The sequence below is a fragment of the Balaenoptera physalus genome (assembly GCF_965194825.1).
Source record: "Balaenoptera physalus genome assembly, chromosome: 6".
NCBI lineage: Eukaryota > Metazoa > Chordata > Mammalia > Artiodactyla > Balaenopteridae > Balaenoptera > Balaenoptera physalus.
The window spans coordinates 98,869,745-98,894,062 of NC_138885.1; the positions used below are offsets into that span (position 1 = coordinate 98,869,745).

A 24,318-nucleotide genomic window follows, 5' to 3' on the forward strand; every position below is an offset into this window, starting at 1 on the left:
AGGAGCATTCAGTTATAAAAAACGGTCAGAAATTGGGGTGAAACTAAGTTCGTTGAGCAATACATCAAATGAGTCAACTGTGGAGCCGGTGAAACCGAGTTGCTAACTGAACTGGCATTTTACGAACAGGGGCTTTCTACAGAGCCCACTGACTCAGGACGGCTTCGATTAACAAACTCCCGCAGTGCTTCCCGCAGGACCGGAAAGCTCGGAGCGCGAGAGATGAATGGAAACCAGAGTCTGGGGCGCGCCGCTCGGGGGGCGGGGCAGCCGCGGGCGGGGGCGGGGCATTGTGAGTCACATGCCTGCGCTCTGAGGAGGGCGCGTGGAGGGAACTCTGGTCGTGATTGGTCCGTCGTAACCAGGTAACCGAAGGACACATTCCGGTAGGCAAGGGCCGGCCGGGCTAGCTACTTTCAGTCGGGAGGCGGCAGCAGAAGGAGGAGGAGCTCCGGCTGCGCTCTCTCCCTCAGTGGCTGCGCGTCTCAGCACTTGTCTGGTTTCCAGCCCTTTTAAATAAGCCGGTCTGGTCACCGCCCTCACAGACTAGTTGGTTCCGGGGAGGCGGCGGCGGGGGTGCGGCCGGGGCCGGACCCCTGCCCGGGGCCCAGCGGCTGGGCGGGGGTGCGGCCAGGGCCGTACCCCTGCCCGGGGCCCCGGCGGCTGGGCGGACAGGAGAGCGGCGGGCGAAGTCGCGTCTGCATGTGGGGCACAGCCCCGGCATAGCCCGGGGCTGCCAGTGCCCGCCGCGCCATTGTTGGGGGAGGGGGCGGCTTCTGAGCTCGGCGGAGTCGGGGGACGAGCGGAGGCGGCGGCGGCGAGGAGTGAAGGCACCCCATGGGGAACTCGCTGTGTTGTTGCCTGTCCCCCAATGCCAGCCCCAAGTCGGGCCGGCGCAGGGGGTCAGCGGAGCCGGACTGCGAGTCTGAGGTCTACAAGGCGGCGGCCGGGAACGCGGTGGCAGTAGCTCCGGCGGCGGCTACCGTGGAACCCGCCGAGTTGGATTTCGCAGGTGGCGAAGGCCACCACCTGCAGCACATCAGCGACCGGGAGATGCCCGAAGGTAAGAAGCGGCGGGCGCGCCTCGCCCCTCGCGGGGTTGGCGCCGTCTGCTCTCGGGCTTACCTCTGGCCTCCGCCGGCCCCAGGGTCCCCCGGGAGGGAGACGCCGCCTAGGGCTCCTTCTTGCCCGGAGTTGGCTCTCCCAGGGCTGGGCACCGGGGACGAAGGCTGGCTCTGCTTGGCGTCCCCACCCCTTATTCTTTACCAGTCGCGTCCGGCCAGTCTCCTTCCCTCTTCCCTACCCGAATGCCCAATTCTTTCCCCCGTTCCCATTTCCCAGCCCAGCCTGAGACCCTCCAATCCGCGGCCCTTCCTGTTCGTGGTTCTATTTAACATCTCGTGGGACTTAGCAGAGACTTTCTGGTGTAGTCTCTCTTTTCTTAATGCAAACTTAAATACTCTAACTTCAGCGTATCCATCCCGTCTCCCTATCCAGATGGTACCTAAGCGAAGGAACTAGGTAAGGGCCTGATGATAGACTTCTATTCGTTAAGGTAGTTGATACTCGAGACAATTAAGACAAACATTAGAGGATTTCTCATTTAAATTCAAAATAGAGATGGACAGAGTCAGTGTGGTGTTCTTAACTAAAATTCTTTGGATTTTAATATTTTCAGTCGCCCTGATAGAAGCTACTTTATCCCTTCTAACTATAATTTGAACACGATAGGAAAGAAAATGGTGGGAGAGGGGCTTAAAATAACTGTGAACGGTGTGAAACGTTACTGCCACGGCTGCAGAGAATAGTTGTTGGGTTTTTTTTCTTTACCAAAGGAGACCCCATGGAGTTCTGATTACTTTTAAATTCCCACTTTGACACAAGTATGTCTTCAGTTGCACAGCCTTAACCGACTTTTTTGCACGTTGCCTGTTCTAAGGGAGGGGTGAGGTGGTTCCTGAGACTGCTGGACAGAAGTTTCAAAGGAGAAAAAACAAATTCAGATTGTAATTTGTAATATAAAGGTTTGGGAGTTAACATACCACATCCATCCTGCAGAAAAATGTCTCCATGGCTCCCTCCTCCTCCGCCCCCCCCCCCCAGTAGAATAGTATTTAACTTTAAGAATGTTCAGGTAAAAGTTCTGAAGACTAAGTGGCTGGGGGTGGTTGTTGTCGGGGAGGAGAGGAGAGAGAGAAGAGAGGAAATGTTTGATTTTTGCCTCTAGAATTTTGGAAAGGGATGGCTCTAGGTTAAAAAAAAAAAAATTTCTGGGTAGCATAGTGGCACTTTAATAAAGACTGTTCTTTGAAGTATAAAACATTGTATCATAAAGATGTTAAAGCCCCACTGGCCCATTTGTTTCATTTAAATGCCAGAGATTATTTCATTATTTCATAGACGAAATGTCTTACAGCTCTTCTATTTAAATTTTAGTTGGGTTTATTTAATTTCTTTAAAAGTTAGAATAATGAAGCCTGTGGATTCACGCTTATGATGGACGTGGCTTTGTAAGTGGAAAGTACTCCCTTTTCAGAATCGTTAGATATTGTGAAAGAATGAACAAATTATGTGAATTAATTGTAGCTTTAAACACAAAGCATGTAAGTACTTGTGAAAACTGCTCTGCTTGTTGCTATAAGGTAAGCCTCTAAATGATTTTTAAAAACAGTTAGTAGTTGGCTAGTGTAGGATGAGGGACGGAAATTGGACCTTTATAGAATTCTTTTAAGATTTACAATGCATTTTCTTGTGTATTTCACTCGGCCCTTCCATCTACAAATAAGGCCCGTATATATTCTCCCTCTGTTGCCGATGAAGAAGCCAAGACTTAGAGATCTGAAATGACTGTGTAACACAGCTACTGAACAAAAGAGACAGACTTGGGAGGTGGTAGATATGCCAAATTCAGTTCTTGGGATGCTTAAGAAACTGTTTAGAGTGCACCTTATATTTTATAATTTATCCATAAGTTAGGCCTATCTCAGCATACTCCCGTTTTGATTATTGCCATTCCAGTTTATTGTACACAACTCAGAAGCAACATTTACCTCTCCATTCTCTGTCTGTACATACATTGCAATGGATATGAATAAAGGTAGAAGTCATGAAATAGCCTAAATTTATCAGTCAGGTCAACACGTTGATATAATTTAAAGAGTTTGTTCTGGTGAAATCCAATTGAAGCCGAGAATGCCCTGGACAGAGGGACATTAGGGGAAGCTGGTAAGCGGGCAGGTAAGGTACTAAGCATTTAGCATACGACTATGTATGATAAGGAAGGAGTGCTAAATCAGGAACTGGAAAAATAGAGTTCATGAGTACAGAATTTACCTTTTTATGTTTAACATGATTGTTAAAATTTCATTTCAATTTGTCTTTTTTGGGGGGGCATTCGATAAAGTGATAAGAGAAACCTCAATTTCAGCATTTGCCTATTAATTAAGTTTCCATAGAAACAAGGTCAGAACACCAAATATAAAGTACAGGCACATTGGAAGTTTGCTCTTCATGTCTTTATTTCAGACAATTTTGTATCAGTTTCCCTGGAAACTGAGAAATACCTACTCAGATATAAAACATTTTGGCTTTTCTACAGTGAAGAATTATTTGGTTACTTAGAGAAAATCGTACATAAATGATGCTCTGTCTTGTTCTTCAGAAACATTGGAGAAGAACATGATTTCTTCAAGCCATCTCAAAAAAGTAACTCCTAAGAACGTAGTATAGATTTCAGATAGACTCAAAAGAATTTTTTACTACTTTGTCTTTAACAGTATATCTAATATAACTGATGGTAGTGTCATAATAGAAAAGAAGATGCTACGGTCCTATTATCTGATTTTATTTTTATTCATCAACTTTTCATACAGCCTTTATGTTCTGACCTTAGGAGCTTTGCTAATTTTCTGGTGAAAGGTGCTCTCTCAAGTGACCCCTACCTCCCATCCCCCTGAAGAGTGGGTAGGGAAGGAATTGGCAATATGATGTGGAAAAACCTCTGAGCAACAGATCTTTCCTTTTTTTGGTGACAGTATTAATGAACATTTGATGTGAAAGATTGAGAAAACACACAAAAGTCCTTCACTCACACTCAGAATATCCAGAATTTTTATTAATATTTTGGTGTTGATTCTTCCTGAACCTTTTGTATGCATATAAACATAACATTGTGTTTATTTTACAAAGATGGGATTGTTCTTTATGTGCCACTTTGTAACTTTTTGTTATAAAGAAAAGTAACGACATGAAGCTCCTGGAACTGTGCTGACACCTAGAGAGTGCTAGAGGGTGATGTATTTCCATGCAACTGCGCATAGCTCTACAGCCTGCCTTTTACCAACTATTTACTGTGCCATCGAATGGTTGGAGCATAATTCATTTACCCAGCCTTTATGGTTGAGCATGTTTTATAATCCCATTATAATGCTTTATTCAGGGGACACAGATAAAAACTGATGCATTGTATTGATACTTCCCTATAGCATTCTGATTGTACACTTTGTCTTACGACTTAATTAAATTCCTAGGGTGAGTCATTTTGTAGTAAAGGTATTTTAACATTAAATGTTCTCTTCCCAAATTAAAGTTACCATTGATTTTTCACTGAACATTAGATTTCCTCTTTTAGGTTTTCGTGGTTCTTGGTAACCTGTCTTGTGTCTTTGATTCTGAGTAACTAAACTACTACTCTAAGAGATCTGAAATTAACTCTGGTCTTAGGTGACAGACACATCAAAAGACAGCATTAGAAGAAATCTTAGATGATGTGGGAAAATTGGGAGAACCTTAACTGGTTTTGGGTACACTGAAACATGATTATTAGGCACCATTCCAGAGGCAGGACAAACAGTGGTTAGACAAGACAAAACCCGTATCCTAACTCAGGTCCTTACTTTCTAGAGGTGCCTGGGGGCTGACGACACAAGAATAACATCAGGTAGTGAGAACACTAAGAAAGAAAATGAAGGTAATGGGCTGGGGAGGAGGACAGTTTTACAAGGGGTGGTTAAAGACAGCTTCTCTCCTTAAGCGACCCATGAGCAGTCCTAAGAGAGCCATGTGAGGCTGTGGGAGAAGAGGCTTCTGTGCAGTTCCTAAGAAGGGAATATGCTTGATGCGTGCCAAGGACAGAAAGATGGGTGGCTGCAGCTGAGTGAATGAATGCCAGGAGGAATATGGGGGATTAAGACCTTGTATGCCTAGTGGGCCTTGACCAAAAAATATGAATTTTAGTCTAATTGTAATGGGAAACCATTGAAGGATTATATGCAGGGGAATGATGTTAATTCTTAGAAAAAGGGAAGGGGGGTAGAGAGGGCGGAGGGAGATCAGACCAGCTACTGTGTGAGAATAGACTGTAAGGGTGGAAGGAAGCAGAGAGGGAGACCAGTTAGGAGGCTGGTGCGGTAGCTCAGGTGAGAGCCAACAGTGGCTTGAACAAAAAAGCGATATTAATAAGGGTCTAAAATAGGCTGTAGTATATAGATTGCTCTTGCATTTCATTTGATTCTCACCATGTTCTGAGTTAGGTAGTGTAGGAATTCTTCTCTTAGGTATAAATTGAGTTGTCCAAGGTTTTAAAAATGAGTATTGATAGAGAGTAGGACTGTAAATTCCAAATGCATGGCATATAGGAACAGAATTTATTGTTGACATTACGTGAGCTTCTTTGGAATACTACCTTTTTTCTCACCCTTTTTTGTTGTTGTTGTTTTAGTGTATTAAAGTAATAAAACTTAAGAGTTAAAACAGTAACACTGCATAATGTGAAATGAAATGAAGGTAACTTGCAACCCAGAAAGGTTCTTAAAAGTCCAAGAAACTGAGTAAAGTACTCTTTAGAAATATATAAAGCCAGGTGTACTTACCTATGTGTCACCTCTCAGTCATGATCACTGTAACACTGATTGAGGATTAAAATAAGGCAAAAGTGAGAACCAGGGTAGAGGCAGGTACAGAAGCAGTTGGAAACCAGAGCTGGGAGGTTTGGAAGCCAGGATTGTCAGAAGCTAGGAAAGCAGGATCAAGGCTTGGGTGAGCAGTAGCCTGGCAGGTGCAGGAGCCTGCTGTGTACCCGCTGGTGAGGCAGCCCAGCTCAGGGCTGGCTGGCAGGAGCTCCCTGACTGCGGTGGAAAGTGTGGACTCAAAGAGATGAAATCATCAGTTTACATGGTAATTGTAAAGATTGTAATGTTTGTATTATGAGCCATAAAACTAATACACTGTACAGTATAGGGATGCTAGGGCAGTTCAGTAAATGCAGTGTTTACCGTTAAGTAAACTGGTGCTCAGCAGTTGGCCCAGAAACTGCTGACATCTCCTGTTTATTTGGAATATATTGAAATCAATATGTCGATATTAATCGCTTTCTGAAATATGCTGCTTCTGTCAGATGCTTTCTTGGTCACTTCCCTCTCCCTCTAATATTTTAACAAGGACAAATCATTTATCGACAGTTTGATAGCATAGTTTTAACACTTTTAGCCTTCAGTAATGCATTTCATTTGTTCTAAGTTGCCTATGTTTTCACACTTTTAACAACTGCAATTGAGATGGATCTTAACAACTGGTAGAATCTTAGATTGGAGGAAAAACAGTATTCAGTGTCGGTGGTGTTTTACAGGTTTCCTCTGAGGAATGTTTACATGAAGACCGAGTTTAATTTTTTTTTAATCATACTTTTTCTACATCGACCTATCATGCTGTCAAATAAGTTGCAATTTAAATTGATAATACAAAAATGATGGGTCTTAAAATACAGTTTTAATCATAACCCCTAATCATGAGCTCAAGAATATTTCTCCTGGGTAAAACATTCTTAGAGGTTTCTAAAGAAATAACTTTCGGAAGAATCCATGTAATTTCCTGAATGCACAGTAATTTCCTGAAGTCTCTAAATTACTGTGTGTGCATGTGGTGGGGAGAGGGATGAGAGGGATGGTGGGTGGTAAAGCTTTGCTTAATAGTTGGCAGTCTTACCTTTGTGATAGTGAAGAGTGTGGTAGGTTTTATCATAGTCTCCTTAGGCTCTTGGGAAGATAGTTCATGGGAAGTGCAGAAATATTGTGTGTATGTATGAGTTTACTGTCTAATGGCTCACATGTCCATTCTATAAGATAGTGATGTGGTATTTTTCATTAGCAAAAAGTGCAAGTTATATAGAAAATTGTTAGTTATATAGGCTATAAACAAAAGATTAATATTTTCTGAAAACCTCATGCAAACTGACAGCAGTAGGGCCCTGGTGTTTACAGTACATTCAAATGATAGGCCAACTCACCAAAGTGGAAATAACACTGATAACTGTGGGAAAATGGTCAAACTGTGTAATCAAAAGAAATACAAATTAGATCTACAGTGAGGTTCCTCATTCATATCAGTAGGAATTTTTTTTTTTTTTTCAAGTATCCAAAGCAAGGGTAGGAACTCAAAATGTCATGATTGGTAGCATTATACCCTAATGTGCCCCCCACCTTCTTTAGGAAGCAATTTAGCGTTGTACATGGAGCCGTGAAAGTGATCTAACCTTTTGGCTTAGTCATTCCACTTCCGAAGATCTTTGCTACGGAGATAAAACCATTATTTTAAAAAACTATGTACATGAAGATTTTCCTCATAATATTTTAAGAATAGAACTTTGTAAGCACCAATCCCCAGCAATAGGGGATTGGCTAAGTCCAGTATAGGAATAACACTTGATGGGCCAGTGTGTATTCATTAAACAATAAATATGCAACAGTGGGGTGGAGAGCGCTTGTTAGTAACAAGAAGACATAAATTGTACACTAATTAGAGCTTTTTTTAACGTATAAGAAAAGCAACTAAAAGTAACGGTTGTGAATCATTGTGTGTTAATGATTGTGAATGGTTGTGTGTAATTTTTAAACAGAGCATCGTTTTGTCTCATGCAGATTTTTGTTCATGATATTTGTTAAAGGAATGAGCAAGTGACTTTTACCTTTCCCCACCTTTAGTGTGATCATCAGTACTGCTGATTAACCAGGTCTCCTTCAGTTGCAAGTTAAAAGAACATCACAGAGTTAAGCACTACTTGACCCAGGAGTTAAATGATCTCCTCAGTTCTGCTCTCCTCTGTTGATGTCTCCTGAAAAGCCTTTCCCCTCATGATAGCAAGGGGAGTGTCCAGCAGCTCAAGACTAGCTAAGGACCCTAGAGTACAGTTCTGCCTTTCTCTTTTCTTGGGACGTCCCAGGACAGCTGTGATTGATTGGCCGGTCCTGGGTCCTGTGCCTACCTTTGAACCCCCTAGGATAGAGTAGGGAGAGTGCCAGCTTTTTTCTGGTCACTTGGGCTCAGTTTACTTTTTTTTTTTTGCATGTTGTCATTTCTTTTATCCCAGCCTTCTTGACTTTTGTATTTAGATCTGTAGTAGCACATCTTGGTTTGGCGGGTGTGTGTGTGTGTGTGTGTGTGTGTGTGTGTGTGTGTGTGTGTGTGTGTGTGTTAAAGCTTGCTTCTCTTTGATTCTGGCACTTAATTTTCCTGGACTTCCATTGAAAATTGTTAAGTTTTACCATGCCATAGACACTGATAAATAATACAGCTACTTTGCAAACATTTCTGCTTATTTTTTAGATTCAAATGTAGTCTATTTACTTTCTTTTTGGTATAGGTAAGTAGTCATGAATTCTTTCGGAAGCTATAGGTTAGAGGCAGCTGTGAAAGTCTCTGCCTGCCATTTTGTGTACAGCTGAAATAATTTATTTTCCCATTGTCTTAATTTTTCAAATATGTAGGAGAAAAAAACTTTAAAATAATTATATGGGTCTTTTACATAAAAATGTTGAATAGAATATTTTCTCCAAAAGCAGCTTGATAAACTTCAAATTCAGTGAAGGAATTTTCATGAAGAACAAAGCAGTTGGTTTAGCTCTGTAAATTACTAGTGCTGGCAATGACATTAAAATGGATGGCTCAGATTCCTGTTAAAACGGGAAGTCCAAAATTACTGTTCGTGCCAAATTCTTTCTGGGTGGGAAAAGGGGATTCTAGGTAGATACATTTGTGAAATGCTGGGTTAGACAGAATTCACTACTAGACTAATTAGTTTTTAATATATCAATGTGTGTATTCTTTGGATTCTCTAAGAGGCAGGGATATATTTGTATTTCACTTTGACCATCAAAGCCATATTTCAAAAACAGATCAGTTATTATGTGGTTTGGGAAATAATTGCCTTAACCATTACTCTTTATCTGAATCTTGGTCCAGTTTCTTAAAAGATTGGTTAAATGGTTTGAGATGGACTTTGCTGAGGAAGTGTCATAGGGCTTTTATGTTTGTTTGTTTGTTTGAAACAACAACCTTACTATCCTATGTGGTAGCTTGTGCTTGTTTTGTATTTCTGCCTAAATAGAAGACGCTATCCCACCTTGGTGCAAGGTGGGCTACAGGCAGACCCACCTTTTCGTGTAGGTATGGCCAAAATTTTTTTCTAGTAGCCCTATGATCTGCTCCAGAAAGTGCTCTTATTGAAGCCCCAAATTGATCATGCAGCGTGGAATGAAGAAGTGAGTTTAGCTTTGGAAATAGAGGGCAAAGTTAAAAATCACTCTCATGGAAGTGTTCCTCTAGATTAGAACATTGAACTTTTATGTAGTCCTCTTAAATCTGCCATGATGAATAGCCCCCAGATAAACCACAGCCAATTAAATGAGTTCACTTGTTGAATGGAGTTAGAATTAGCCATTTGATTGTCTGAAGAACATTTGCCAAAAGCAACTCACTTCGTTTTGGCATATTTGATATATTGAGCTGGTATCTGACAGTAGTTGGCCACAGCATAACTTGCTTCTTGAGACTGTTCCTGGAATGTGCTAGTAATATCAGCTTTAAAAGAGGGTGACTGAATTTTTAATTGATAAATAGGAGGGGAGTCACATATATGATTCATCTAAAAATGGCATAGATTATTTAGGTGCAAGTTAAAGAAGTCTAAGACATAGCCATGGTTTTATTCCACATGTATGGAGAGTTTCTACAATTTTGCTGTTTCCCAATAGAATTTTTATATTGTGCCTTTACTAAAATTGCCTTTTTGTCATTACTAAAAGCTCTTCTCAAGACTATTAATAAGTGGTTTCAATCAATGTGTAGCTATCTTTAAAATCATGTATTTTTCTACTCAACTAAATCACCACACCTTTTTCTCTTCTTCCTATACAGACTTAGCTTTGGAACCAAACCCTTCTGACCACCCAAGGGCAAGCACCATTTTTCCGAGCAAATCTCAAACAGATGGTAAGGCAATGCTTTTTTTTCCCTGAGAAAAAGAGTGAAAACTGTTTTTGTTTTGTGTATTATAGGAGGTATTTAGAAAAACTCTTACAGTGGTTTAAATGTTTCACTTTTTTATGTATTCACTTGTCTTATTTTAATATGTTGATGATACAGTTTCCTTTAGTTGTCAGTGTTTTAGGGAGGAGAACACTTAGACTATCTGTTTATACATTTTGCCACCTCTTTATCAACATAGTCAACTGGCCACATGATTTAGATGTGGTCTATTTCTCCATGCTACTTTGTCCTTTTCCCCTTGCTCCGAAGAGCACATATGTTAAAGACAAATGATAGGGTTTAGGTCACAGTTAGGTTTTCATTTGATCAAATCAGAAAAATCAGTTGTTATATATGGGAATTGAGCCTTGTGATTTTGGCCCTGTTTTACACAGTGTTCAACCAGACGAGCCTATCTCACATCCAGATTTATGCTACTCAGAACTTTTAAGCTATTCAAAACTTTCTCATCCTAATGTAGTGCTGTGCCAGGGTAATAAGAGCAACATGCCATATGGGGTTTTCCAGAAGATTATCCTCAGCATGTGAAACTCATATAAATTTCCTGTGTCCTCCTTGTTTTAAGATGAGAATCAGAACCGTAGAATTTTTTGCACTCCTGCTTGCCTGCTTGTCTTCCTGAATGTTATGTTAAATCCTAGTTTATTTGCTAAAAAGCCATACGTGACCAAGTTTTTCAGTTGATTACGAGAGCAGGAATACAAGAAGTGAACATTCCATAATATTTAAAGTGATGCAGCACAATAAAAAACGGAGGTTTGGTTTTTTGTTGTTGTTGTTTTGCTTTTTGTTTTTTTCCGTTAGATCACTGGTTTTTATAAAAGGATATAACTCAGGAACAGCCAGATGGAAGAGATGCATAGGGCCAGGCATGGGGACAGGGCACAGAGCTTTGATGCCCTCTGCAAGGGTACTACATGCTCACCAACCTGGAAGCTCCTGGGGTTTCTAACTTGCATTTTTCTAGTGTGTGTACTTGAGCCACTCATTTCTGGTTAGGATTGCTCTATTTCTCAGTTTCTTCCAGAGCCATGAGCTGCTCACATGTAGAGGGGCTCTGGAGACAGTAAAAGAAAAGCTGTCCCATGCCTGTCTCTCTCTTCAGCCTTAAGGAATCCGTGCCTGTGATGCCTGTCTGGAGTTAAAGGAGGCAATGTGAGCAAGAGTGTGGCCTAAGACCCTCTTCAGGCTTTTATTCTTCTGGCCTTTGTTGGAGCAAAACCGTTTTGTGTGCTGTAGATATGTTCATTTAGGTCAGCACACTCATTTTAAAATTTACGTTTAACATAGGTTACTTTCCAGTTGTGTATTTTTTCAGTAAGGTATTTGAGTAGGTTACCATTAAGTGGTTCAGGATGCTTCCAGAGATACCGGTGCGTTGGGAGATGAGTGCCTGGCCAGAAACTGGTTCGTAGAGTTGTCATCTGTAGATTGTGGTAATTAAAGTAAGCTGTGTGTAAATGAAGACTTAGAAAATACTCCTGGCTAGTAGTTCAGCTATGCAGCAGGTAAATTTTTTTATTAGCTAAGTTTCTCACCTGGCCTAATTTGCTTTGTCCTTTTCTTTTGTAAATGGAGAGTCTTTCATTTGTACCTAATACAGAATATCTATTAGGTCAAAAAAGTGAAACTAAGTTTTTAGATTTTATTTATAGGACTCATCTTGCTGGGTGATTTAAATTATATATTTTGTTGGAAATTATTTTAAAAAATAGAATGGAATTTTATCTCATTGTGTTATTGGTAATCCATCAAATAATTAGTGACTACTTTTATTTTTCTATGGCATTTGTATCAGAATTCATCAGTTACTTTTTTTTATTCTTAGTGCGGGAAAAGAGGAGGAGCAACCATTTAAACCATGTAAGTAAACAGTTGAAAAGTTAAGAAATTAATAGTTTGAATTAAAAATATGTCTGCCATGATTCCTAAAAATATGATGGATCCAATACTGTTAGCATGGACCTCTTTTTTGTAGATTTTCTAAATCTCTATTTTCCTAATTATCAAATGTATTCAGGAAAGTCTTTGACTTAGTAGTGCCCATTTTTTAAGGGTTCTGACATTTACGTTAAATTTCACTAATACGGTTGTAGTATAAAGATCTGCCTTAAATTCTTTTGCCTTATTTTTTTGATCTTATTTTTTAACCAAAGTAATAAAAGTATAACAGGTAAGTTAATTTTTAGCACTGTCCATTGACTTCTTGTCATAGCAGGTGAAAGTTTAGCTTCTTCGCTCCACCATGACGTTATTTCCCTCCCTGTGTTCCCTCAACATGTATCAGTTTTTATTAAATCAGAATCAATGTTTACATTACTACGACTCTGCAAATATTGTGCATTGCTGAGCCATAGAGTTCTCTGACTGTGCCTCCTCCTTGTACACCCTTCATTCTTTTTCTTAAATATTAATGAAATTGGAGCACTTCTGCACTTCTCTAGGATAACCCAATCCCCCTTTTCCTAGCCAACGTGATCTCACACAGCCAAATGCAGTAAGTAGCTCCCTGCCCGGTCTCCCTGCTTTCACATTCTTCATTTTTTCTGTGGAATTAATTTCCTGACTATATTCACTTGCCTGTTTTCTAACAGCTATTTTTTTCCCCAAATGTTTTAACATTTGTCACATGCCTATGAAAAATATTTTCCGTCTACTAAGCCACATCTGTTCCATTTTTTTCTTGGAGACACTTTGCCCCAATCTTTTGTCTTCCTACTCCCATATAGATTAGTGTTCCCCTAGGCCTGCTCTATGCCTCTTTTCCTGGGATATCTGTGTGAAGTCATCTGGGATCTCACATAACTCTGCTCTCTTATGTTGGATCCCCTATGTCCTAGATTCTGTTTCCCTCTTGTCTTGTTATACTTCCTTGTTTTACTGGAGCACATTTTCCTGGGAAAAGGGCACATGGGCAGAAAGTTTATAGAGATCTAGCCTCTCTGAAACTCCTTCTATTTGATAAAGTATAGAATTCTCAGTTGAAACTAATTTTTGCCGTTCTAAAGACATTTCCCTCTCATCTTCTCATTTACACTGTTGCTCTTAAACCTGTTGACATTGTATGGTACATTGTACATTACCGATTTTAGTCATTTTCCCCCATCCCTTCCTTCTCGGGAACCTTTTAGTACCTTCCCTCTCCCTGGGATTTTGAAATTTCATAATTTGGTTTGGTATAGACCTTTTTTGTGTGTTTCTTTGATATTCTGTTTTTTTCTTCCAGGTTCCTATTATTCAGATGTTGGAAGTCTTAGACTTACCAGATCGCTAACTTTTTTCCCCTCCTGCTTTGCATTTTGTCTTTTTGTCCTGCTTCCTGGAGATTTCCTTGACTGTGCTCTAATCCTTCTATTGAATATATTGTTTTGTCTACCTTATTTTCAATTTATAGAGTTCTCTTATATCCTGTCATTCTTTTTTTCACTGATGCAATTTCAAGTTTTCATTTGCTCCTGAGTTTTTATCACTCCCATCAATTCCTTCTTCCTGTTTTGTTTTGTTTTTTTTTAAAGCATCCTTATATTTTATTTTATTTATTGATTTTTTGGCTGCATTGGGTCTTGGTTTCTGCACGTGGGCTTTCTCTGGTTGCGGTGAGCTGGGCCTACTCTCTGTTGGGTGCGTGGGCTTCTCATTGCAGTGGCTTCTCTTGTTGCGGAGCACAGGCTCTAGGGCGTGCGGGCTTCAGTAGTTGCGGCTCATGGGCTCTAGAGCGCAGGCTCAGTAGTTGTGGCGCATGGGCTCAGTTGCTCTGTGGGATCTTTCTGGGCCAGGGCTCGAACCCGTGTCCCCTGCATTGGCAGGCGGATTCTTAACCACTGCGCCACCAGGGAAGTCCCATTCCTTCTTCCTGTTTTGATCTCTTACTTGTTGGGGGCTTCCCTCAAACGTGTGATGGTCCTTGGCTGTCTGTTAAGATCTCATTGGAAGCATCACTTGGACAACTCGTTAACTGATGGGCCTCACTGCAAGGATTTGGGGACCACGCCTCTGAACTCTGAGCCTGCCTTGGGTTCTGTAAGACAAACTGGTTTTCTTGTTCCTGTCCTAGTCAGTCTCTGTAGGTACCAAGGTTGTGCTTCCTCTGTTCTGCCATGTCAGTTACCACTCCTTTATCTAGTCTTTTCACCTTTCAAACATTAAAAATCATCTGCTGTTTATCCTGTCTTATGTATAGCTTTTTTAAAAAATGCCTTTAATTCTAATGAGATGATATCTGAAAGAAGGGGGAGAGGAAATAGATTTGTGGTCAGTCTACTCAAACTTAGATTTATTCTTTGAATATAGGTTCTGAGTTTGAAGTTTAATGCAATATAATTAATGATATTAATTCAGACAATATTTTTGATTATACCTATAATTAGAATATTATACTTTTCTACTAAGGCCTTGAGTATGAATTCTATTCAAACCACTCACCCTACCATATTGTCCATTAATGTGCAACATAGATGGAGTATTACAGACTTTTCAGTTAAAGTCATTGATTCTTAATAAACGTATCCAAAACTTGTGAAAAGGGGGAAGAAAAAAGTGAACTTCAGCTTTATTCTCTTTTTTTTTTTTTTTTTTCATTTATATACTTTTATTTGGGAATGTTTAAATCAATACAGAGAAAACGAAATTTCAGAGACAATGAATATCATTAGTTTGGATATCATTACTTTATTATAAAAGAAACACGGAAATTATTTACAGGATGAAAGATTTCAGAACTTCAGTGGCAGCTTCACGTGATGCCATTGGGGGAACGGGCAGCTTCACGTGATGCCATTTCAATAGTGACTTATTTTAGTCGACATATTTTCCAAGAATGTCACCATCTCTAAATAAGAAATAATCCTTGTCATCTAGAACTACTTTGGTGCCTCCATATTCTGGGAGAAGAACTTTATCTCCAACTTACACACTAACTGGTTGAATCTCTCCACCCTTTCCTTTAGAGCCTGATCCAACAGCTACTACCATTGCTTGCAATACTTTTCCTTGCGATTTTTCTGGAAGCATAATGCCTCCTTTGGTTACAACTTCGGGTGCACTTCTTTCAACTAATACTCGGTCAAAGAGGGGAAGAAACTTTCTAAATGCCTGTCCTGCCATGACTCGGGTTGCCGCACTTCGTACTCTCGCTCTCTCCAGCTTTATTCTTTTAATGGGTTAAAATCAGAGGCAGTAGGCACAATGGGAAGAGTCATTGGGTGGGGGCAGGATTTCAACAGGTACTTGACCTTTAATGATAAGCTTTGAGGGTTGTTACTTACTAGCCTCCTAGGTATGATTATTTTCTAGTCTTCACCATTAAACCTGCAGTCTACTAAGCAACCTTTCCCCTTATAAAGATTGTAAAAGTCCATGTATTTTGTCCTTAGTACTGAATGAAGATAAATACTCTTCTTCAGTGACCAATTGAAATAATACCTATGAACATTAAACTGTCAGTAGTGTTTTTTGCTACTTGTTTTTTTTTTTTTGTATTTGCATTTTATACCCTTATGTGTGTCAGTGCAGTTTATTGAGGTTGTGAGCCAGCAATGGTAAGGCTTTAATCATAAAGGACAGTTATCTTAAATTTTCAAGCAAGATGAGAGGAAAGTAATCTGCTGGCAGCTAACATATCTAGGCTTTGCTCAGAGGCTTCAATTCTGCCATCCTTTAGTGAACACTAGATGCTGGAAAGTTTGAATAGTTTCAGGAGTAGGCCTGTGGAAGTGTTTCTTTTGTAGGATCGAGCCAGTAGACTGTAAATTGCTGATACAACTTAAATGAGCCCCCATAGGACTATAGAGCACATCTAATTAAAAATTTTAAATGTTTTAGCAGTAATATTTCCAAAGACAAATCAATATACATTCATAATAGAAAAAAAAGTTTTTAATAGAGGAAAACAGGATAAATAGCACCCAAAGCTCTACCAACTAGTCTATATTTTGGTACATTTCCTTACTATTTTTATTCCCCTCATATATATAGATTTTTGGTCAGAATTGACTTTTATTACGTGTAGTGTATGTCATATTATACCCTAATAGTAGTGACCTTAAAAGATAACCTGCTTCGTTTAGAATCAAAGTATTTGAATGAGTGAATTTTCATTTTTCATGCTGTATCTGTTTTTTGAGATTCTAAAATTACACATTAACCAAATAGCTTAAGGACCATATCAGAGTTTTAGTTTAAAACATTTCTAGCTTGAAGGAGAAATTAGTCTTCCAAATAGTGATACTGTTTCAAATATGTTACATCTAGAACTTTTTGTTAATAAGGAATAAGTGGCTTTGCATAAAGTATCTGAAACAAGCAAAATGGTGTTTTATATATGCCATTTGGATATTTCTGATTATTGGATACTGGCAATTTTTATTTAAATGCTCTGTATTTTAACAAGCATCAACTAGATTTTCTCCCTGCCTCACCTTTCATGTATTTGTGGAGGACATTGATGGGAGAGTGTGACAGCATGGTGAAAACTATTTTATATTAATAGGAGGAAGGAAGGCTCATCTGAATTAGTAAACAAACAAAAACCAAAAACAAAACCCAGCTTTAAAATTGTTCGTATTCTGTGGTATTAAAGAATGCTACTCTTCCTTCCAGTGGCTTTCAGTGATTGGGATTTGGTTATTGGCCTTACTTTAAGGAAGAGAGTTGTCCTACCATAGTTTAGGCCATTTTAGTATTTGACTATTGCCGTGTTCATGGGCTCTTCACAAATAAATGGATACTTCTAAAGTGTTTTAAAGATAGTTCATTCTCTAGAGGGTCTCAAAAAGTTCTTTGTCACCTATCCAACACCACTGTAGATAAATTCTCACGTATTTGTATCTTTAGTAAGATTTACCTCCAGTTGTAACTGATCTTAAATAATTTCTCAAACACTTGTCGAATCCTAATTTGTCCCAGATTCTGTGCTCAGTAGCTGGAGGTAGGAGAAGAATCTTCCTAACCTGGAGAAGCTTGTTTACTTAAGAGGGTGGTACTATGCAAGCAGCTGAGACCATGGAACAGTTGGTAAATTAGATGTGTGAGTGTGCAGAAAGTGAGAAGTTTTGTGGTGTGCCTGCTGGCAAAGGGATCCTAGAGGCAGATGGGGTCAAGCTTGCTGGGACAGGAGGAAGAAAAAGGCATTGCAGGCAGAGAGCAGCATGGGTGAGGCAGGAGTGTCAAATAACACGTAGAACAGAATTAGTACAATTTTGAAATGAATGGCAAGTATTCTCTGAGGTTCTCACTTGAGTAATGTAACGGCAGTCTTACTTAAACGTGAAGTGAGAAGTTAAATTCTCAGAGTTGTTTTATCCGTTTTTTTTGGATGCGAGAGAATCTTTAAGCAGTACCTTTTTGTCCTCCAGATAAGGAAATTGAGGCCCAGAGAGACTTATGGCCCCCAGCTTTTTAGTGATAGAGCAGCCCTGGCATGCCCAGCCTCTGATTGGAAAACGTTTGTTTCGTCACACTGTCTCCTGAACTAATACATTTATTATTGGTGTTCATTTACTGCAGTGAAATGCTCCTACATCGGTATTATATAAAGCATTACGTTTTATTGTAGTAAATGAATAGAAATAGGAAATCTCAGCTGCATTTCATTGCTTAAGGAAAAAACCCTGAAATCTTATTCTAAACTTTTTACATTATTATAAAGGTAATTTATAATAGGTGCTTGCCAGGTTTGATTATAGGTACTATATCAAGGCAGCATTTTAGAACCCATTTCTCAAAGCTCGTCTGTGGAAGTCAGAGTATAGAGGTTTCCCATAGAGCTGCACATGATATCACACTCAGGCAGTTCATGGAGTGTAAGAAAAATCTTAATGCTTTATCGTTTGACATTTTAACCAAGGAAAAACACACACTTGATAGGTTTAACTTACTGTGACATTTTCTTCTATTTCCCTTCCCCTTCAGGTATCTCCAGGGCAGCTTACTAAAAAGTATAGCTCATGCTCAACAATATTTCTAGATGACAGCACGGTCAGCCAGCCTAATCTTAGAACCACAGTAAAATGGTGAGTACAAGTAGGTTGCCAAGGGCTGAGTGACAGACCCCCTTATCGCTAAAAGCATCCTAGCCATACATAATTTCATTCATTTGAATTGTCCTTTTCAGTGATCAGGTTAAAAAACTGGTGTCAACTATAGATTGATTTCAAGGACCTAAATATGAATTTTCAGTTTCCATTTTAATCTTAGAGCGCATGATAGAAGGGAAAGCCAGTTAGCAAATAAGAAATCCCAGAAAAAGTATAAATCTTTATTTGACGCGTTTCTGTTGCTAAGCCATTGTTGAACACAGTGAGAAAGAGAGGTGCTTTTGATTGGCTGTTTCTAGAGACAATTATTTCTGTATGAGTTGTAGTCCTCAAACAATGTGCACTACTTTGGAAGCTACTCTTAGAAGAAGGAACAGCTTGTCCCCTACTGGCACCAAAGCGAATCTGCATTTAAATTTAATTGGAGTTTGTCAGATTTATCCCACTGTGCATTTTTTTTTTTCCTGCACTCTTTCTGTATGAAATTTTACTTCTCCTTCCTGTCCCCCAAAGAGGGGGAGAATATATCAAACCAGTCTTAAGAAATACACACTCAAGCTTAATTTCTTTGTAGATGAAATTTGTTCAACTGAGGTTTTAACTTAATAGACACATTTAAGTTTTGTTTATATATATAAATATATCTCCAACACACTGTATCAATCACAGCAGAGAACAATAAAAGAGGTGAGGTTTCGGAAACATGGCTGTGGTCAGGCTTATACTTAAGGAGACACGAACAGTGTCATGATGATGGAAACTATTCTTTAATTTCTGGGAGCACCTCATAGTCCACAATTGGAGATGCACTTTCAAAACACCCTAATGATGAACCTTTCAAGCTTATTTAAGAGAAAAAAACCAGACGGGATGCAGAGCTTCTTGCCTCCTCCCTCGCAGTTGTCCACGAAACATTAACATCTCCTTAGGATATGAATGTTGATTTTCCAGAACACAGTTTGGGAAATGCTATTTGAAAATATTAATGTCCTTATCCTTAATTTTATTTATTGTCTTAATTTTATAAGCTAATTGTATTTTTAATTGGTTTTTAATGTGCCAGCTTTTTTTCTAGCTATTTAAATTATCAGTAACTTCTACTTTAATTAAAGACAGCAAGTTCACAGTCATAATAATGTAACTTTCCTCTCTTGCTTACAATAATAGTTGCAGTCAAATCATGTTTCAGCAAAAACTGAGCCCCATCTCTAAAGTCCTGAGTTTGGGCACTTATCACATAATCACTGAATGTTTTTATTCAGCCAAGACACTGAATCTGTGGGTACAAAAACCACTCTACTTTGGCTAGAGTCGCAGCTTCTTTTGAATTCAAAAGAGTCTGATGTCCAGTATATAATTCAAAAGTACTTGGAAGGTTAACCTTGCTCAGGGACTTCCCTGGTGGTATAGTGGTTTAAGAATCTGCCTGCCAACGCAGGGGACACAGGTTCGAGCCCTGGTCCGGGAAGATCCAACATGCCGCAAAGCAATTAAACCCGTGCGCCACAACTACTGAGCCTGTGCCGTAGAGCCCGCGAGCCACAACTACTGAGCCCGTGTGCCACAACTACTGAAGCCCACGCACCTAGAGCCCGTGCCGTGCAACAAGAGAAGCCACCACAGTGAGAAGGCCGCGCACCACGACAAAGAGCAGCCCCCGCTCTTGGCAACTAGAGAAAGCCCACGTGCAGTAACGAAGACCCCATGCAGCCCAAATTAAGTAAAATTAAATAAAATTAAAAAAAAAAAAAAAAAGATTAACCTTGCTCAGACAAGAAGGTTTCATCCTTTTTTTTCCCGACCTAGTCTAATTTTTGGAAGTACAGTAAATTTTAATTTGCTCTCATGAAGTTTTAGAAATGATCATTCATCACATTCATTATTGGTGAAATAAAGGTTTACTGAGAAAATTAATAGGGCCAATTGGCTTTTAGGAATGATTTTGAAAATGTTTATCATGGGGTTAGTTTTCAGTGGGGTAGTTGTTCTCAGTGGGGTAGGTGAGCCTTATTAGAATCACTTATGCAACTTTTCAAGATATATGTTTCTGGATGCACAAAGTCCACCCGCCTGCCCCCGCCTCCAAGACACAGTGTCTGTGTGTCTGTCTGTCTGTCTGTCTCTCTCTCACCCACGCACACACACCTGTTGACAAGATGGGGAATGATGTGAAGCATGATTATATGGACAAAAGCATCCCGAGTGATTCTCCGATCTTAACCCTAACTCATTCATCCCTAAACTTTGCTGCACGCTGCAGTCATCTGGGGATCTTTAAAAACAGTCCTGATGCCCAAGTCATAGCCAGTGCCGGTTAAATCAGAACATCTTGAAGCAGAAGCCAGGCAGTTTTTAAAGCTTCTCAGATGATCCCAGTGTGCAGCTGAGCTTGGGAGCCACTATTTGGTTAGAGGGCAGGAGAAAGAGAACTGCTTCTGATAATTAGTGGGACCTTAGGTAAGTCAGTTTTAAGCCTTGGTTCCCTTATCTGTAAAATGGGTTGTTTAATTAAATGTCATCTACGGTTCAGTGGTCCTTTCCATCATAAAACTTCTAACGCTGTGATTTTAAAATCAATTTGAAGATGAAACTTTGAAGCACTATAGAAGTATCCATCTTTGATGCTAACGGTGTTACAGGCCTTTATACAAGTGCTAAGATTCTATAGACCTATTATAAAATTCAGATTTGCCTTCCCTCAATTATTTTGAGTTTCATTTTAGACACTGAGAACAAAGGGGAGCATATAACTTAACCAGAGAACCCCTTTGTTGCCTAATATACAACATCTGTGAATAACTTGGGAATATAGTAACTTAAAAAAGACTACCTAAGGACTTGTATCTATCTGTTCGTTAATACTTTATTTAAAATAATTTGGAAATACCTGTCATTAATAGGATACTGTGTAGTATTATGCTGTCTTATTAGCACTGCTTATTTCAGGATAGCTAGACCTATCATCAGTTTTGTGGCTATAAAATTTTGCTATTAAATTTTCTAATAATTATGTAAAAGTGATTTGAAATCATTTTGGTATAGAGCACTTTTATTATTTACTTTTAGGGAAATAATGGAAAACGGATGGGTAGGTGGATAGCGAACTAAATCAACTGAAATGCAGGGGCTAACAAAAAAACCACACCCCCACACACACCCCCACACACAAACTACTATATGGCTTAAATTTAAGCATGTGTATAGATAGATATAACTTGTACAGGACAGAAGGTTTTGTGGGTAGAAGGACAAATGACAGGGGAAGTATGTAATAATTTATATATTATAATAATCAACCAAAACATGCCTTCTAACAACATATCTAGCATTTTGGGTCTCCTAATTTTGCTAAAAGCTGAAGAACCTAAAACAAGGGGGAAAGCACCCATGTGGTACTGTTCTGCATTCGAGGATTTCGGGGCCACTGGGCCTCTGGAAGGTCTTCCCTCCTTGCTAACCCCTTTTTAAAAATGTCTTCAGGCCTGATATGATAAAAATCAGTGATGACAATGTATTTTTTTTCCTCCACAGTATGACCTTAGCAATATATTACCACATAAAGAACAGGTGAGCTCTTTTAAAACCTATCTTGTTATTCCAGCTAATTAATTTACAAGGTATCAAGTTTAGTGTTAGGTAATAACTATAGATGTTACTGGCATAAGCTTTTATTATTAGAGTGCTTTTATTACAATATAGAAGTGAATCATTTATTTTTATCTTAGGACCCTTAATTCTTAGGTTACTGAGCATCCCAAAGAGTATTTGTTTATATGGGTTATATTGATAATTTACTGTATTAGAAATTGAAATTGGGAATTTAAAAAATTAAATTCATTGTATGTTAAAACAGGGTTTGCCTTAGCACTACTGAAATTTTGAGCTAGATAATGCTTTGTTGTGGGGTGTCGTCCTGTGTGTTATAGGATATATAGCAGCACCCTTGGCCTCTACTCACTAGATGCCAGTAGCACCTTCTTCCCTCCACATTACGACAACCAAAACTGTCTCCAGCCATGGCCAGAAGTCCCCTGGGGGACGAAATCACCCCTGATTGGGAACCCCAGTGTTCAACATAAGTCATTTTTTTTAAATGAAAAATAACTATTTTCCACAACAAAAAATATTGAGAGAAAAGTATCTCCTCAATAGAAGACAGCTGATTCTCATATCTATTCTGTCTTCAGTCATTTGTTTTGAAGAAACAATATGAAGAAGATCCAGCCGCTTGCAGATATATAGTTGGAAAAAGATGTATTTTTAAAGCCTTCAGATAATTTGGTATATTCTTTGATAGTGTACCAAAAGTCTGCATGTGCTAGTTTCTTAAATTAGTTAAAATGGAATTCTAAATCATATCAATGAACTTGTAATAAATACTATGTTAAATTAATACCCATTGATCTGTCATGCATACTGAGTAGATCTTTTTACCTGTACCTGACTTTATAATATTATACATTGGTCATTTGGAAAGTATTGGTTCACATTTCTTTAGACAGTGTCAAAAACTCACTTTTGTTAGTATCACCACCAGTCTTACCAGAAAAGTCTTTTAAGTGTTGAGAAGTTGTCAAGTTCACAATCGAAGGTAGAAGTTTTCCAAAACTCCTGATATTTTTAGCTTGATGGCTTGAATTTTATCATTGGCAACAAATAACTTTAGAGTTATTTTCCTTGAAGTGACAGGCTCACTTTGTTCATTTTTGAAAGAATGACTGTGTCAGTTGTACATTCAAATAACGATGGTGTTCGATGAAAAAAGTGTTTCAAATAAAGATGGCGTTCTATGAAAAAAATGACTTACCGCCAAGTCACAAGTGCTTTTCCTTAACACAGCCATATTTCAGTATGTAAAAGTGCTTAATGCATACTTTCCACTTATTCAGAATATTAAAAAGAAGGACCAAGGTTTAAGAACACTATTAATTTTTACTCTTTTATCAAGGATGTTCTTAAAGCAGATTTTTAACTGCAAGTGGCAGTGAATAATTGAATGACTTCTAATTCAGTTTGGTACCACTGCCTTGATTCATGCTCAGAAACCAGCAGTTTTACCCACTTTTGCTTTTATACATCCATAGCAAATGTCACACAATGTGAAGGGCAGGTAGTGTCTTAGTATTCTTATAAAAGCAGTTTTGACCTCTTGGGCCTCCTGAAGGAGGGGATAGGGGAGAATCCCAGAGGCCTGCAGACCACATTTAGAGAACCACTGTTCAAATGAGCGCAGTGTATTAGTGTGGTGAAATTTTAAATTAAAAAGCCTGGTTTCTTTTAAAATAAAAAGACAATTACATTTTTAACTCAAACTATTTAAAAGAGACAAGAAGAAATACACAATAAGGATATAAAGAACTAAAGAGAAAAAAACGGGAAAAAACCATGAATCTCATATTCACATTGATTGAAGTTAGAAGAACTTATTGCCCACCACCACTGCTTTATAAAATGTTCTTGCATATTCCAGTGTGAGGTTAGAGGGGTGAAAATATATTGGTTTACTAGCATTGCCTGTTAGGGAGGGTCAGTGCTTATAGAGGCAACTCTGGCTGGTTGTTGTAGAAAAGATTTCACAGAACTTGATGTGCTGAGTAAAAATAGGTCAGGAAACCTTTCTAAGGGTGGAATCCAGGAGAAGAATTTATAAAACTGTTTGCTTCGTTGAAGGTTAAGCTTCCTCTACCCCTCTCTCTACTCCTAGCAGATATGTTACTAAGATAGTAACTCCTGAATTCATTTTTTAAATGCACATTCTTATTTTATAGAGATGCAGATAGATCCTTGGATATTTTTGATGAGAGATTACATCCACTCACAGTAAGTGTCAGTTTTATTGAAGTGGTATTTTTCTCTTATACAGTTGTGTTTATTTCATGCTGATTTGCTTTGAAATTAATTACTAGAAGAAAATTACTTCCTCCAGCTCGAAGTCAAATTCATCTTCCTTTAAGTCTTCTTCCCC

General features: G+C 39.0%; 1 protein-coding gene across 1 annotated transcript in view; it reads left to right on the plus strand.

Annotated features, from left to right (window-relative positions):
• The first annotated feature begins 727 nt into the window (after positions 1-727).
• LOC309663351 (cyclin-Y-like protein 1) overlaps positions 728-24,318 on the plus strand; it is a 34,410-nt gene continuing 10,819 nt past the window's right edge. The window contains exons 1-6 of the mRNA XM_082467323.1: positions 728-1,063; positions 10,189-10,263; positions 12,149-12,183; positions 18,229-18,329; positions 21,885-21,920; positions 24,122-24,173. Of these exons, the coding sequence (XP_082323449.1) occupies positions 838-1,063; positions 10,189-10,263; positions 12,149-12,183; positions 18,229-18,329; positions 21,885-21,920; positions 24,122-24,173 (525 nt within the window). The 5' untranslated portion in view covers positions 728-837. The remainder of the gene's footprint in view (positions 1,064-10,188; positions 10,264-12,148; positions 12,184-18,228; positions 18,330-21,884; positions 21,921-24,121; positions 24,174-24,318) is intronic.